Source organism: Filicampus tigris, chromosome 8 (assembly GCF_054856515.1).
Source record: "Filicampus tigris isolate MCC_2025a chromosome 8, RoL_Ftig_1.0, whole genome shotgun sequence".
In the NCBI taxonomy this organism is placed as follows: Eukaryota; Metazoa; Chordata; class Actinopteri; order Syngnathiformes; family Syngnathidae; genus Filicampus; species Filicampus tigris.
This window is the reverse complement of record NC_141224.1, coordinates 6,484,558-6,501,532: the sequence shown is the minus strand read 5'-3', so window position 1 is coordinate 6,501,532 and position 16,975 is coordinate 6,484,558. Positions and strand designations below refer to the sequence as shown.

Here is a 16,975-nt window from a genome sequence, read left to right as displayed (position 1 = left end):
GTCCCATGACAATTACTGTATAGTTTTTCGCACCAGCCAGCACTACTGGTTCTGAAGGCCCTCGGCAGATTGTCGCGGCAGCACATTCTGCCCGGTTCTTTTGTTTTCCTTTAATGCGCGCTGTTAATAGTAACTACCACAAGACGTGATAGTCTCAGTTTATTTGACGGATGCCCGAAAGATCGAGACACAGCTGTGGGGCCTTCTATGCGAGATTGCGGAAGAAGCTTTAATCTAGCCAACATTGTCCTCACACTTATCCCGCCTTGGCCGCCCACCCACGAAGGTGACGACTGCCTAGCCCATGTGACAATGTATGACCTCATGGTCTTACCTGAAATCAACTATGGTGTCATAGAGGAGGAAACCTGAGTGAAAGCAAGTTAAGTCACCGCAAGATGAAACAGCCTGGCTCAAGTCACCTATCAAATCATATATGCTGAAGAGGCCTAATCTATCAGGCTGCTAAAAAATGTTCGAATTGTTGGGCATCGTCTTTATCAAAATGTGAACAGCATGATGAAGAGGACTATTTAAATAGCAATGCTAATTGGACATGTTTTGGTTTATCCATGGGTCACTACGACTCAAAAACTTCAAAGCTATGCACAGCGTCTTCAAACATGACCAGACAAAAGAAGCGCTTCACATTGTAGTGGGACAAAACTACTGCATTTTATTAGACGACACGAGCAAAGCTAAAAGCACTGCGAGTGCGCGTACAGGCTTGACCGATGGCGAGGCCAGGGAGCGAAACACGAGACAGACGGACACGGATGTCAGTAGAAGTTATTGTCCGCGTTGGACATGTCTGCCGGAGGCTGGAGTGCAGCAACGTCTCAGGTGTGCAATAAATAAAACGGCGATGGAGAGGACGTGAACGTGGTGAATGCAGCTAGGAAGTAATACTAGCGCCGTAACGCCGTTAGTGCCGCTTACAGTCAGCTTTGAGAGCGTTGTCGGTTCAGTAGGAGACGATTAGACGATACGTTTAGGCGACTTATGGAAAACGGAGCGTTTATTCCATATCCTTGATGTCGAGTTCAGGTCCATGTACTAGTATGCTCTTGGCCCTCACTAGTAGGAGAATTGAGTGTACCACTAGTAGTAGTAGTAGAACAACAGTTGTCTTACCAGTAATGTTCTGTCTGCTTCTGTATGACATTTTTGAACACTTGTGCAACTTTGCTGTACTTGAAGGACATGTTACTAGTGAGGCAAAACTGCCGCCGGCTGGATTCTACTACTACAAACAAAGCGCTAGACGTAAACGGGTAGAATTGTATTTAACTAGTTATATGAGTAGCATGCAGTTGTCAGCTAGTGCACGTTAACATGTAGTTTTTGGACCAGAACGCCAAAGTTGTCAAACTAGTGTGCAGTCATATAATAGTGAAAGAAACATTAGTAAGATAGTCATTCTTACTAGAATGCTGACTCGTCCTACTAGTGAGGATAGAGAGTATTAGGATAATGGCTGTGTCTTACTCGTAACATTTTTTCCCCACTACTGCCTTCTACTACTTTGCAACAACTTACTAGTGAAGCAAAACTGCTGTCATCTGCATGCTACTAGTACAACTAGTGAAGTGCTAGATGTTAACTAGTAGCATTTCATGATGTCACTAGGAGTACTAGCATCATGCAGTTTGTCAACGAGCCCACAGATTTGCCTCACTAGTTACAAGTTGTCCAACTTACATGCCAAATTTGTCTTACTAGTGTGCAGGAATGTAAACAAAGTAGTGAGGAAAAAAAGTTACTGGTAAGACAGTTGTTCTACTAGTGCCCCCTAGTTGTTCTAGTAGTTTGAGCACTTAGTCTATATCCTTGATATCCATCTTAAAAGTTTTAGTATGCTCTTTGTCCTCAATTGTAGGACAACTTTGGCATACCAGTACATACTAGTACACTAGTTCTTCTGCTGGTGAGGAAAAAGCGTGCTAGTACATAGATGTTAATCTGGCTATCAAGTATATTGAATAAATACTCAGCTTCACAGAGCGAGGTAGAAAATCAGCGCACTAGTTATTCTGTCTTACTCGTAACGTTTTTTTTTTTTGTTTTTTTTTTCGACTAATGACGTGTCGGCATACGAGTAGGAAAACTTTGTTACTAGTGATGCACTACTAGTAGGCTATTTGGTGCTACTAGAATGGCCCAGGAGGCTACTAGTGCGTACTGTACTGTTAAGTTTTAAGTGCACACTAGTAGTACACTGTCTTGCTAGTGATGACATACTAATATATGGACCAGAAGATGAATGTCCAGGATATTGAAACAACTCAAAACAACTTTCCATGGGGAGTGATGAGTGTACTAGTGCGCATGCACGTCTGTGCCTGCCGCTTGTCGATTTTCAGTGTTATGAACTTGTGAGAATGGAAAACCCTGTTTGGGCTTTAATTTAGGCTTGTGGGCCAATTCGAACAGCCTCACTGCTTCGTTGTAAAAATGCTGAGTACGAAAGTAAGGCGATTAAGAGATAAACGTGTCATCAGTGGTAAAATAGTCCTATCCTCGTCCCGTGGTTCAGGAGTGTCTGTCTGGTGTGTGTTCGGGGGTCTCTCTTCTAAGGTGTTAGGGTTATTTTAATAGGGAGGAGGCGTTTGGGGGGGCGGGTCGGTGTGGTACGGACTGTTTCGACGTCAAACTCTGCAGGTGTGAATGGTGACCGTGTTCTTGCACTGCTGGCAGCGGACCGAGCAGCACCAGGAGAACTTGCAGGAGCACCGCTGCACCACCTCGGCCCGGCCCGCTCTGTAGCCCGGCCCGCAGCACACCAGCTCGCAGCCGTCCGGGGCTAACCGTGAGGTTCCTGGCGGGGGTTGTTGCGGGGTGGCGCAATGGACAAAAAGGAGCCAGAAGTCAGATTTTGGTTGACTATAATCGAGAATTTGTTGAGTTGAGAGTATGCTCGCTTTATATATCGCGGATCAGGAACTCTGCAATAAACGGATTCATAGCGCTTCACGTTTTTTTTTTAATCGCTGGAAAAAAAAAAACCTCACCATTGCATCTCCTGCCCGCAGTCCCGGGAATGCCGTTTTCAGGGTCCAGGTGACAGAAGTCTGGGGACGGTGCGAGATACACCAGGTCTCTGGCAGCGGGGGGTTTCACCTGGGGGTCGCGAGGGAGGAGAGCAGTTCTGGATCCGATGCGAGTCAGGCGGACCTATCGGAGGAATTGGGGTCATTCCATGTGAAATCAACTAAGAGTTTTCCTTAACTCCCCTATTTTTATTTATTTTCTTTTTTTACACCCAATTTTCAGGTGTGGTTGGAAATGGAATTGTCTTTTATTTTTTTTGTATTCCTTATGTTCATGCCCATTCCTAAAAATCAGCAATCTATATACAATATCAATAGAAAGACTTACTGACTTGATGAAACCACATACTGGAGTTTAGCATTTGCAAAAGTCGCTTTTGCTCATATGTGGCATTTGGTGCCAAGGAAGTATGTTGAGGCGCTTCATTTAGACTAAAGTAGTGCTTTTCTACCATCTTGTGACAAGCCAACGGTCTTATAAATGTGGTAAGTCGAGAGGCATCTCAGCCAAGTTTGTTCGCCTATATCTCTTAAGAGGCTTTTAACAAAACGTGTTAGTCGTTTCCATTTTCAACGACACTGCAAAAATTGAAGAAAATCTCGAGTCAGGAATCGAATCCTTGGTCAATCTTACGTGGAGTGAACACACCACGTGAAATTGATTTATTGTCGCGTGTCCGTGCGGTACCTCTGTGGCTCCGTCGAAGCGCTCCTTGAGCACGATGCCGACGCGGCGGAACGGCGGCATGACTTTCCAGCAGGTCCTCAGCTCGCAGGAGCCGGACACGCCGTGACACTTGCACTCCACCTGCATGTTGTGAAGGATGGCCTGCGGATGCAAGACGTTGAGAATCGACGCCAAACCTCCCCATTTGGTGGGGGTGGGGGGTGGGGGGAGGTGAATCAAACAAGAAGAAGCGACGAGCAACCTTTCGACCAGCCTCATTGTTGTGAAGGTTCATCAGTGGGCGGCCGGCGGACAGACCCCGGGCTCGTTCCGGTTCATCCACAAAAGTCTGGGAGAAGGCAACGCCGTAGGACAGGTTGTCACTGCAGCCCGACCACTGGAAACCTGTGTAGTGAACGGAAACGTTATTGAAACTTAATTGGTTCCCGACAGTTGGCCCAAATATTTTACTCGTCCGCAGCACGGTGGTATAGTGGCTATCTTATGGCGCAAGTCAACCCAAACACATTTTTTTCAAGAATATGTTCCCAGCAGGCCCACGAGTTGAAACAAGGCACTCTGATAAATATTCCGTTTGTGGAATAAAAGTTAAACAGCAAAATGCACTCGTTTTGAGCCATCTCCGGGGGCGGCCGTTTTGTCTTCTGTCGACTGAAAATGACATCACAACCGCTCACAACGACCAATCACGGCTGACCTGTTTTCTGAATCTGAGCCGTGATTGGTCGTTGTGAGCAGTCGTGATGTCACTTTCAGTCGACAGAAGACAAAATGGCCGCCCCCCAGAGATGGCTAAAAACGAGTGGATTAACACTTATTCCGCAAACGTAATATTTATCCTTTGCCTTGTTTCAACTAGTGGGCTTGCATAGAACATATTCTTGAAAAGCATATGTTTGGGTTGACTTCCGCTTTAAGGTGCCGTACAATTCTCGTGTTTGAGGTTCAAATCTGCTTTATCCTAGAGCTGGGCATTTTTTAGCGGGATATCAAAATAGTGAGTCATCAGCAAAGCCTTTAATGGGCGGGCTCTGACTGGTTATTCGATATCAATAATATTGAACAAATGTCATTTCCCCTTTTCAAACCCACAACATTGCCGTCGGACCGTGACACTTTTGAGTGGCAGTATTCTGCTTGCGTGTCCTTAGATGTGAGTCACTGCGCATGTACCCCCGTGCCGCAATTTTCCACGTAACAGAATCCATGCTCACCCTCGGGGCTCACCCCTCTGACCTTCCTGTCACAGCCACACCTCTCCAGCTCCCCACGCGTGCACGCCCGGGTCACGGCCACCGCCACGGCCGCCGAGGACAGAGCGTGCACGAAGGCTGCCTCGCGAGTGCCTGTTTCAAAAACAATCCAGAAAAGCTTAGCATGTAAAAACCCGCGCGGGAAATTTGTGATTTTCTAGCGCAAAGCGGAGGTGGTTATTTGTGGGCACACCTTGGTTCATGACTCTGCCAAAAACATTTATCCCTCTGGGGGCGGTGGAACAGTTCCAGCGGCGGTTCCGGAATTGGTGCTGACACTGGATTGGACGTGTGAACGTGATTACAGTTCAGTTCATTACGTACACATACACAGTCCTATGAGATCCAACATAAAGAGAATCTGCCCTTTTCAAAGAGGATAATCAATGTTGATTGACAGAAATGTGAATATCATGGAAAACTTAATCCCTGTAGGTCAATTCAAAAAGTGAAACGTATATCAGATAGATGACTATGCACAACCTTTGGACTTTCACTTGGGGCGTACTCACTTTTGTTGCCAGCTACTGTTACAGGTTGCATGATAGTGTTAGTGTGAACACTCTAAATCGGGGGTGCCCACGTCCGGTCCTCAAGGGCCTCGACCCAGCCTATTTTAATTTGAATCAGGTGTGTTGGAGGAGGGAGACATCTAAAACAGGCAGGAAAGGGGCTTTTGAGGACCGGACGTGGGCACCCCTGCTCGAAATTGTCTGTGAATGTCTGGCAACTAGTCCAGGTCCAGAATGTCTATCTGGTTCCCGCGACACCATTAATGACATGCTCTCAAACAGTGTAAATCCAAACTCTCCTCGTTAATTTTGGTTTGGGTTTTATTCTAAAATAAAGCTCTTCTAATGACTATCGTTTGAATGATTGAAGTTGCTTCCGTTTTATGACAGCGACAAGCGTCCTTCATATTTTATTGACATAACATAGGGGCGACGCTTTTCACTGTTGCCCGAACGTCATTCAATCCACAAATCACAGCATCCTGAATGTGAAATAAAACCAATTCTGCGCTTTCAAAATGAATTCCATAAAAACAGAACGGGAACGTTTATTGCTGAGCTGCTGTTGTAAAGGGCAGCACAGTGGAAGAGTGGTTAGCATGTCTCACAGTGCTGTTCTTGTATGCTAGGTTCATCCCAAAGTCTAAATTGTCCATTGGTGTGAATGTGAGTGTCAGTGCTTGTTTGCCCGTATGTGCCCAGCTATTGGTTGGCGACCGCTTCAGGGTGTAGCCCAATTCTTGCCAAAAGTCAACTGGGATAGGCCCCAGTTCACCCCCAGACCCCCATGAGGCCTATAAGCCCTATAAATGGATGGATGTCGTAGTAAAATGGCATCCTACCTCCTCTATGACCATCTCGGCAGCCTTGCGTACCGACTCCATGACCTCCCCCCGTGCTCTGCACACCCCCACCTGCCCCGGTGTCAGCCCCCTCAGCCGCGCACATGGGGCAGCACCGGACACGGGCCTGGAGCGAGGCAGCCTCGCCAGGGAGCTGAGGACACATGGCGGAGGGTGGTTCACGGATTAAAAAAAACAACAAAAAAAACAGGGACAGCACTGACATGGAGGAATGTTAACCAGGAAGAACATTAACAACAATGATGTTAACAGATTTAAGGAAGCAAAATATTCCCCACGCCTGTGGCCTTATTTAAAAGAATTGTTTGATATTGTCGGCTCCAAGAATGAGTCGTAATGAATGCGTTGAATTGTGCCAGCCTAAAACCATCATCTGCCATTCAAAAAGTGGGTCTAATCTGAAAAAAAAATATACACGTGATACACATATATATATATATATATATATATATATATATATATATATATATATATATATATATATATATATATATATATATATATATATATATATATATATTTTTTTTTTTTTTTCCAGATGTGGCCTTTTTTTGTAATCAGGTAGTGTTAGCAAAGCTATGGTAATACATTTTGTTCATACCATAAAATCCTGAGGGTAGCTAGCGCTTGGTTGACAAACGTTTTTTTTTTTTCTTCTCAAAACAGGTATTGTATATAATTGACATTAATTTTTGCTTTTGTACATATCCAAGTCTATATTATTTCGTGAATAATCCCACCGGGTTGTCGTGGCTTTTGCAGCGCAACAAGAGGCGCTAGCCACCAGCTAGCTTGCGAGCTAACAGGCTTTTGGAACACCTCTTGGCTAGCGGATTGGCGGCAGACTCATCCACGGGGTCACCGCCTCACTTAGGAATTCAAATAATGACACCAAGTGCTTCTGTACTGTGGCATCCTTCATTTTAATGGTACAGGCATAGCTAGCTAGCTAGGAACTGCACACTCTAGTGGTAGAAATGGGCCTTCTAGAAATAACTAACTCACAACTAAGTAACTCCGATGCGAGCAAAGGTGCCCAAGTTCTTAGTGGTGCCTTGAGATGAGTTTAATTTGTTCCAGTGACCACACTCTGAACTCAAAACACATGCCATCCCCCCAAAAACAAAATATAATGTGTATTTTAAAGAGGAAATACAGTACTGTATAGCATTGCATAATATTGTACTTCATAAAACTACGCAGTAATAGAATAAATTGAGTTAAAATAATTATCCAGTTTTGTCATACAGCATCGGTTGAAGTTTGTTTCTTGTGTGCCCGCCTTGGCCAGCCTGTAGCACTATAAGGACAGGCGGCTATCCTGTTCATTGACACGTCTCAACTCGTCTCAGCTCATCAGTTCTTCGCAGAGGATAAAGAATGTGTGGAACTACTGTTCTACATCTGCTTACAGGGTTACAGCACCACAACGTAGATGCTATTTAGTGTTAGCAATAAGCTCTAGCGGACCGAAAGGCCATGCTAAGGCGGCCTGAGCTGCGTCACTGGCTGCCATTTTAGCCACGCCCCAAAATTCAACACCTAGCTAAGGTAGTTCTCACTCTTTGCACGTTTTCAACAATTATTTTCAAACATTTATCATCTCACAAATCCCCGAATACACTTTACAGGATTCAAATGATTACTTTGACTTTTACCAGTCTTTCTGTACTTCTCCTCGAAGTATTTTTGCCACCATTGTAGTTAAGTGACGCACAGGGGGCCCAAAGGGGGGCATAATTCAGGAGCACGCAGCAAAGAACCCGTGGTGGGTGCAGAAAGAACGGCGCGGTAACAAGTCGCCCGACTTAACGATTGGACATGCGGGGCAAAGAAGACGAAGAAGCCCCAGTGACGGCAAAGAGAAAGAAAAGGGAAAGGTCACCGACGGGGAGACAAAGAAAAAAGCGGCGAGTCGCTGAAAAGGGATGGGGAGACATGTCACTATCTTTGAAACGTTATAGCATGACAAACAAACTCCCCCCTTTCACCTCCCTCCCGCCTTTCCGCGTGCGTCCGACTTACAGCCAGTTGGTTGCCATGGCGGCCTGCGTCGCCCATAGCAACAGGAGGAGGAGTGGTGCCGTGAGATTGACAGTGGAGACGCTTGGCATCAGACTGTTCGGCCGTCGTTCCGTCTGCGTGCGTCAGGTCAGGCGGGGTCTTTGGACAAGCGCGTCCGTCCGTCTGTTCTATGTTCCTGCTCCTGAACCCGGGGTTGAGCCCCTCATAGCTGTTGGCAAAAACAAAGTTGATGGAGATTTGCTTTGGCAGTGAACCAAAGATTCCATTAGATGGCAGAAGGTACAATTGACCTGTGTAAGCACTTTTTGTGACTTTTGTTTGGTGGCTTTGCGGGGAGAGGTTTTCCAAGTGTAAACTATGCAACCTGCCTCACACGTTAGGAAATTAACAAGGTCGTTTGGCCATTCATGGAAAAAAAAATATATATACATTTTTAAAAAGGCAATAAATTGCAAGAAAAGTTGCTTTGTTTTGATTTTACTGACAGTGATTTTAGTGGAGTTGCTGTGAATCGATGCAGATAGAAAGGCTTAACCCTTATAATATACTAGACCACAGTACTATTATCTTCACATCTATTATTTAAAACATGTAATGGTGAAAAATTCAAATTCCCCACTGATACCAAACAAACAAAACCTTTTGGAGGAATGTTTTGCCTTGACAATCTATGCTGCTGTTTTTCGGTAGTGTAGTTAAATTTAATTGTTAAAAAAAATTATTTGTCGTATTTTGAAGAATTTTGTTGTGCTAACTTTAATGAGTACATTTTTTAGAGTTTGTTAGGCTAATATTTGTAGGTAAAAAAAAAAAAAAGAATAAAAATGACCAAATTGTCTTGTAAGAATTTTCCACTAAAATTGTATATTTAAAAAAAATGTCTTGACAATTTGTACTGTTGTTTCTATATAAAAATAAATAAGAAAAATTAAAGAAAGAAAAAAAAAAAAAAAATTTTCAGGAATTTGACACTGAAACCCTACATTAAAAAATGTAATATTAAATACTTCAACAAAGGTCTTAGTGCGGTTGTTCTTTTACCTGAGAAATATGTTAAAATAAACAAATAGAGAACAATTTGATCTTAGAATTCCATAGTGCTGTTTTTCCATTATTTAAAAAACAACAACAAAAAATCTTCTTTTTCCGATTAATTTTCTGCTGCAACCTTTGAAAACAAACCAAAGTCATAATTGATCTTACCAGTCTGCAGTGCTGCGGTATCCAGTATAATATTTGCAGATCAAACTGAACTTTAATCCAAGTTGTTCTAAATTAATATCTCTTCCGTCACTTTCGACTAAGCATGCTCGTGTGCAGGACCTTTCACGCAAACTGCACGAGGGTTCTTCAGACTTCCCACAAAACAAGTCCACGTGTTGACTCGGGTAGAACAAAACGATGGCTCCTCCGTTGTAAAGAAATGAATGTTCACACTTCCGGAAGAATCTATCAAGACTCAGTTTGCAGCACTGCGTCATGAGCAGATTCCATTGTGCGTGCACAACAAATTGCAGGTTGGAAGCGGCCACAACCAGGCACTGATGGGTTATAAAGAGGCGGCCTGAGTGAGGGTGGGAGTGAGGATGGACGGGCGTGATCCAGGCTGTGGAAGGGATGGATGGATGCGGGGAGGGGGGGCCTTGGTCACGTACACTACTACGCAGATGGCAACAGTGTATAAAAGCTATTGGTGCTGTAGTGGCCCGAAATGAAAATACGCCACTTATAACACCAGTCAACAGCAAATTTCCATTAAGGGATGGCTGTATGTGTCCTTAAACATATTTTTGATGTCAGGTTTTTGAGATATTGTCGTTTTTTTTTTTTGTTTTTTTTTAAGTTTGACCTATAAAAGCTTGCGCAATATGGATTTTACCATGTGTTTTAATTTATAGCTATGACGTTTCAGGAAAAAAAAATCCACCTGCTGAATCTAAACCTTCATTCATGAATATGACTAAATATATGACATATTATTTTAACAAAAATAACATTATGAAAACCTGATGTGCTCAAGAAAAAAACAAGGGTCGATTCGGAATCAGCACAAAAAATGAATCCCAAAAAATGTCTAGAAAGAATTTTCTGCTGAATTTTATTTGAGTAATATTTGATCTTACCTGTAGTGCTGTTTTAAACACATTCAAATTGTAAAAATAACAAAATTACAAAATTTCTATTTCTTCATAGTTCTATTTTGGGGAACCTTTAAAAATATATGTATACTTTTTTTTTTAATTGATTAGATATTTTATTTGCTATTAAAAACATTTCAATTGTAAGAACAAAATAAGAATAAAATTTACTATTGAATAATTTCCCGCTGAACTCTTTTTTAAACATTCCATGTTTCATGTTTCAATATTATTATTATTATTATTATTGATTTTTATATCATTATTATTCAAAAACAATTTCAACCATAAGAAGAACAAAACAAGACCAACAATTACTTTAATAGAACTTTATAAAACCTTTTATTATTTTATATTGGATTTTTTAAATCGGTTAAATATTTTATTTTCTAAATATTTTAAAAACATTTTAATTGTAATAATGACAAAATAAGAGTAAACATTTTATCTGTAACTTTCCACTGAAAACCTTTTTCAAAACTATTTTTCAATTGAGATATTTATTTGATTAAATTACATATTTGACTCTCTATTACTTCAACGTTTTACTTAAAAGAACAAAAGCAGACTGTAATATAGTCTACCTTGGAATAATTTTCAACCGTAAACTTTATTCTTTACAAAATAAAGTTTCCTGACTTGTTGGCGTAAAAGGCAGTATTCCCAAACAATGACGCAGCGCTTGTGCGTCCTATATGCCTAGCGTACAGTAGACGCACGTGAGAGCGCGGCTTACCGAATGTTTAATTTTCCCAAACTTTGTTGCTCTTTTTACGAGTTTCCCTACTTCTTCCAAACCTTCCCACCTCACTGAACCCCCCCCTCCCCCACACCACCACACCACCACCTCCCCCCGCCCCACACTTGCCCTCTGTCGCTCCCTCTCTCCCGCTCCCTTATATTGTCTTGAAAGAAGGGGTGACATTTAGACAAGGGGAGGAAAACACAGTGCCGACAAATATTGGAACTGAGGCAAATAAATCACGCAAACTAGGAGGGAAAAGAGGGCACAGGGACACAGGCGGCCGATGGGACGCGGCTCCATTTACATTGGCCGCGGGGAAGGGGCCGTAAAGCAGCACTTGACAACGCTGAAGAAAATGCGGCAATTTATCGACACGCTCTCAAAATAATTTGGCGCTGGGAGCCATTGAGGAATAAGGAAACGGGCTGGGATTTAAAAAAAAATAATAATAATAATTTCAAATGTCATTTCAACTTGTCTTTTACATATCACCTATTTGTGGAGGGTTTTTTTTCCAATAGTTTTTGTAGTTAAGAGTTTGTAATATTTTTGGTTTGGGGGGAATCAACCTGCAATTTTTTTTTTTTTTTTTTTTGGTGCAAGTTTATCACGGGTTTTTTTTCCAAGAATTTTTGGGCTTGAAAAAAATCTTATTTTTTACCAATGCATTTATGATGGAAATAGTATGTGAATTTATATATATATATATATAGATATTTTTACATTTTGGACACTTTTTTTGTTGAGATCCCTGCCTCATTAGTATTAGTAATCTATTACTTTATTGCTTAAGTATTTTATTACTTGGTTAGCTAATAAGCATTAGGCAAGCCCACACTCTGTCCATCTTTAAGACTCATCTTAAAGACACATTTTTATTTTTGGGCTTTTCAACGCATTATTTTAGTGTTTTAACTTTTGTTTTTATTTGTCTGATTTTCACTTTATGTACAGCACTTTGTATGCAGCTCTGGTTGTTTTTTTTTAGCTGCTCTATAAATAAAGTTCACTTATAATGAAAGGATGGATGGATGAATAATTTAGATTTCTACTGTTTTATAATATAATAAATAATAAAATATGATGTTTTTATTGTAAGAAAAGATTGCGGAGGTATCTGTTTGTCTTTCTGTCTATTCACATCCAGTGGATATTAAAAAAAAGTATACACACCCCAGTTTAAATGCAAGGATGTAACTAGTTTAGCTCTGACGAACCAATCAGAGGATGAAAAAAATGCTGACATCATCAAGGCTGTGAGGACAAATTGGAAATCTGATTGGTTAAAGTCCCATTGGTAAAATACTTAAAAGTTACACTGGCCAGCACTACCGAGTCTAAAGGCCCGAGGCAGATTAGATTGCCATAGCAACACACAGAGTCTGAAATCTGATTGGACAAAAATTTCAGCCCAAAGAAACATTATGAAACGAAGGGAATAGACTCTTGGGAATAAATGACTACAATCCAAGGAACAAATATTAGAATTTAGGTAGCAAATCAGTGCTTCTGGAAATGGACCAGCAGAGAAGGCCTTGCTGACCCTAAATGCTCACCATCAGTATTTAGTTTATTCTGACAGAGGCCATTTAAATCCCAGGATTTTATGGATTTATCAAGTGCAGACTTCTTTTTTTGTTTTTTTTTCCTCTGACATGCCAACAAAGCGAAAACGACTCTGAGCTACACCCTTGTCCCGCTTTGACGGGCCTTATTTATGACTCGGGGGGGGGGGGGGGGTTATGTCTCGGGGCTCATTTGGTTGAATCAGTCGTTCCGCCGCTGCCATCAAACATTTGCAGACGTCGCCACACCGGCCGTCGCCATGCTGGTCCTCACACCGGCGGCCCATCGCCGCGAACCCCGTGAACCCCGTGACACCCGTTTCCTCCGTAAATCCGCCCCCTCTCTTCCCAATCAAGAGAGGTATCCTACTGCCCCCCCACAATCCCTTTTCCCGCCCTCCTCATGTCATATTCCTCCTTTGTGTGACCCCCCCCCCCCCCCACCCCACGCACACACTCCCCCCGTTCTCCTGGTGACGTCTTCTTCCGCAGTCGCCCACGGCAACGCCATGGTGATGAGCGGCCCGCTGTCACGTCCGGCGCCTCTGTTATGCTTGTCTCCTTCCTTCAGCCTCCTCTCGTAAATAACTTGCCCCCTCTTTTTTCTTTTTTCTTTTTTGAAATCTTTATCTCTACCCCCCATTTTTGTGGACATTTTATCATGAGCTGCTGATCGACTGTAGCTGGGCTGCAAGGCCGAAAGAGGATATGGAGGATGCCATAGGAAGCCGATGGAGCCTATATCCTCGAAACCAGTGTTCATTTTTTCGACAAAAATTTTTGAATTTTAAAATACTAGTCCATGGACCTTAAGATGGGTATTATGGATTATAGCATTTGAGCATGTATTCACGGTCATTCGGTGTTGCTGAGTCTTCCACAAATCTCCCTACAGGTGGAGTGCCCCAAGGCTCCATTCTGGGGCCTCTCCTTTTCTCCCTCTATCTGCATTCACTTGGGTCCATCCTCTGGAAGAATGGCATTTCTTTACATTTTTTTTTTTTTTGCTGATGACAGACACAATAAACATGCCACTGAAACAAATGAATACACTGTGGAACTTGAGATGCACTGAAGAAATCCGCATGGACTAAAACGTCATGGCCAAATAAAGCCGCCACACTTCAGCCTAAGTCCATTACAACAATATTTCACATCTACCGAGTGGAATGTGCATGTGAAAATAGATGAGCTGAATGTTGACACACCGATTAGCACAGTGGTCAAAGCTAGCTTTTTTCAGTTGCGTCAACTAGCCAAAGTTAGCAGCCAGACACTAGCCTGACTGCAGCCGGTTCAGAATGCTGCTGCGGGACATTTAACTAGCACAATAAAAGACTGCACATTACACCGATTTTAAAGTCGGTTTACGTATTGATTTGAAAAAAAACAAACACGTTTTTAAATGCTTCCATGGTCTTACATCCACTTTACCTCTCTGAACTACTCCAGCCTTGAGGTCAACAGATCAGCTCAGTGCTTGCTAGTTGTTTCAAAAATGTATTGTTTTATATTTATTATTGTTACAACTGTTGTGTGTAGCGTTTTTTTTAACAGTTAATTTCACATGCTGTTATCTGATTATTTGTGTTTTAACCGCAATGATTTCGACATCAATTTGGTCAAATGCGTTGTTTTAAAAGTGCTCTCGTATAAAGTTGGAATGGATAATTGATATCCAGTTCTAACATACATGGATCTAATTCAGCTGGTGGAGCTTCTGTAATAAATACTGAAGAAAAAAAAAATACTGTACTGAAGACAACAATAAATTGAAACAAAAAAAAAACATTGTTTTGATTGATGCTGAGTGTATTTTCCAAAATACAAACTCAGTATTTAAGGCAGTATATAGTGAAGTTGTTCTCAAACATTTTACTCTTGAGTACAGGACAATAAAATGAGACCAGATCCACCAAGCATGAGGCAGCCTAACCACTGAGGGCTCCGTCAGTGACTGTTAAGATGAGAATAATTTCCAAATACAAATACTAATAAGCTAGCGCTCCCCCCTCACCACCATCATTTCAACCCTCTCCACATGTCACCTTCACCTGCTACCTACACATCCTAGAAGCACTGCGTCGTACGTGAGCGCGCTCCTGCCGACAAAGAGCCTTGCGCGTGGCGGTGTGTGAATATTATGGGATGGCGGCCATGTTGTTAGGCAGGGAAAAGTGCACAGTGGTGGCGGGGGGAGGGTATGGGGGGGAAGGGGGGTGAGGGCTCGTGCGTGAGAGGTGGAATGAAGACGGCTGAGATGCCAGAAGGAGGCGGGCGGAGAGTCGCACGCGGCGGAAAGCGGCCACTCAAAACTACATCATCATCAGCGAGATCGCAGACCAAAGAAATTGTTGTATTAAAAGTTCAAGCTGCAATAATTACACTCACTGCACACTCACATACAAAATACAAAATGCTGTTTTGATCTGATGTAGTTGGCCATATAGTGGTTGGTTAGCATGTCTGCCTCACTATCCAACTTTATGTACAGTGTTACGTTTGGCCCTCCGCTATAGCACAGATTTTTAAGTTAGCATTTTTTATAGACAAGTTTGAATTATAGAGTTGTGCGCCTACAGCATGCTGGGCAAGACCCCCAACTAATTGTCATCGTAAAGTCAAAATTGTTATTCCCAAAGAGCAGAGAGACTATCATGCTAATTGTGTTAGCCTGTCAATTGTGTTTTGTATTGTTAGAATGTTAGCATTGAGCTAGCATACTTGTCAAGTTATACGTTTTCTGTGTAATTTGTACAGGTGGAAACACCTTTTCAAACATGTACGCCGTACATATCGCGAATCTGTACGGCCAATGTCAATTTTATCCGTTCCTGTTTTTGTCGCCTAAATGTAGTCGGGAGTCGCAGGGGAGAGCTTTCTTCCAAGGCTGGGATCGCGGCCGTTGCACGTCGTCGAAAAGGGGGAGCCCAGTAGCCCAACAACACACGTCAGAGGGAGACATGGGTTTTCCACGCTCTTTCTCACGCGTGCACACACCCACACGTCACGCACAAGCTGTCACAATACCCGCAACATCACGTTTCCTTTTGATAAATATCGTGTTTGCGGAATAAGAGTTAATCCACCCGTTTTAAGCCATCTCTGGGGGCGGCCATTTTGTCACTTCTGTCGACTGAAAATGACATCACAACTACCCAGGGCTCAGGTAACGACCAATCACAGCTAGCCTGTTTTCTAAAGCTTGTGATGTCATTTTCAGTAAACAGAAGTGACAAAATGGCCGTCCCCAGAGATGGCTAAAAACGGGTGGATTTTGCTGCTTAACTCATATTCCACAAACACAATCTTAATCAGAGTGCCGTGTTTCAACTCGTGGGCCTGCTGGGAACATATTCTTGAAAAAAATGTGTTTGGGTTGATTTCCGCTTTAAGCTGATTTATGATCACGTGACAGCAGCCATTCGAAAATAATGCGTAATGTGCAAGATTACAGATATGTACGGGCAAATTTTTTTTAAGATTCAGTACACCCCAGGGTTGACAGGTATGAGCTAGTGGACTTTTGTTAGACAAAATAATATGGTTTTCTTGAACATTGTGGTGTTTAAATATGCAAATACTGATGTTTAATTCTGTTTTGTACTATATGTCCGTTTTACAGCAAACTAACCAGGAATGACAAATAAGAAACAGTTTGAAGCAAGCACACTTGGTTCTTATTTGGAAAACTGCAAGTGATAGACTTAGATCAGATGCTAATACTTCAAAAAGTGTGTTTTAATACGTTTAAAGTGTGTGGAAGGGGTGCAACGATATAAAAACAGTCTTTCATTAACCTAATGTGGAGAACATGCAAACTCCACACAGGATAGCCTGGAATGCGAACCCTGAATCACAGAAGTGTGAGACGTGCGTGCTAACCACTCAGCACACCGTGCTGCATCAACATCTTTTATTTTGAGCCTTATGTGACATGTTTCCGAATTAGGCCTCCCCACGTCCGCGCTTCTCGAACCCTGGCACATATTTGGCTCTCAGCTGCTTTTTAATGTTTTTTTTTATTATAATTTGTTCACTTTCCCGCACTTTGAGCGGACCTTGAAGGCAGCGTGTTTTGAAACCATCTCTGCACATGAGCTGACCTTGTTGCGCCCGGGACGGACTTGGACCCG

At 42.5% G+C, this 16,975-nt stretch overlaps 1 protein-coding gene across 1 annotated transcript; it reads right to left on the bottom strand.

Moving 5' to 3' along the window:
* Positions 1 to 466: 466 nt before the first annotated feature.
* On the bottom strand, positions 467 to 9,945 carry wnt4b (wingless-type MMTV integration site family, member 4b). Its single transcript, XM_086037214.1, has 9 exons — positions 9,595 to 9,945; positions 8,392 to 8,599; positions 6,346 to 6,499; positions 5,185 to 5,269; positions 4,953 to 5,084; positions 3,980 to 4,122; positions 3,739 to 3,879; positions 3,012 to 3,174; positions 467 to 2,818 (listed from the first exon to the last, which is right to left on the bottom strand). The coding sequence occupies exons 2-9, from the start codon at positions 8,478 to 8,480 to the stop codon at positions 2,649 to 2,651; spliced, it is 1,077 nt and encodes a 358-aa protein (XP_085893340.1). The 5' UTR covers positions 8,481 to 8,599; positions 9,595 to 9,945; the 3' UTR covers positions 467 to 2,648.
* Between the last annotated feature and the right edge of the window lie 7,030 nt (positions 9,946 to 16,975).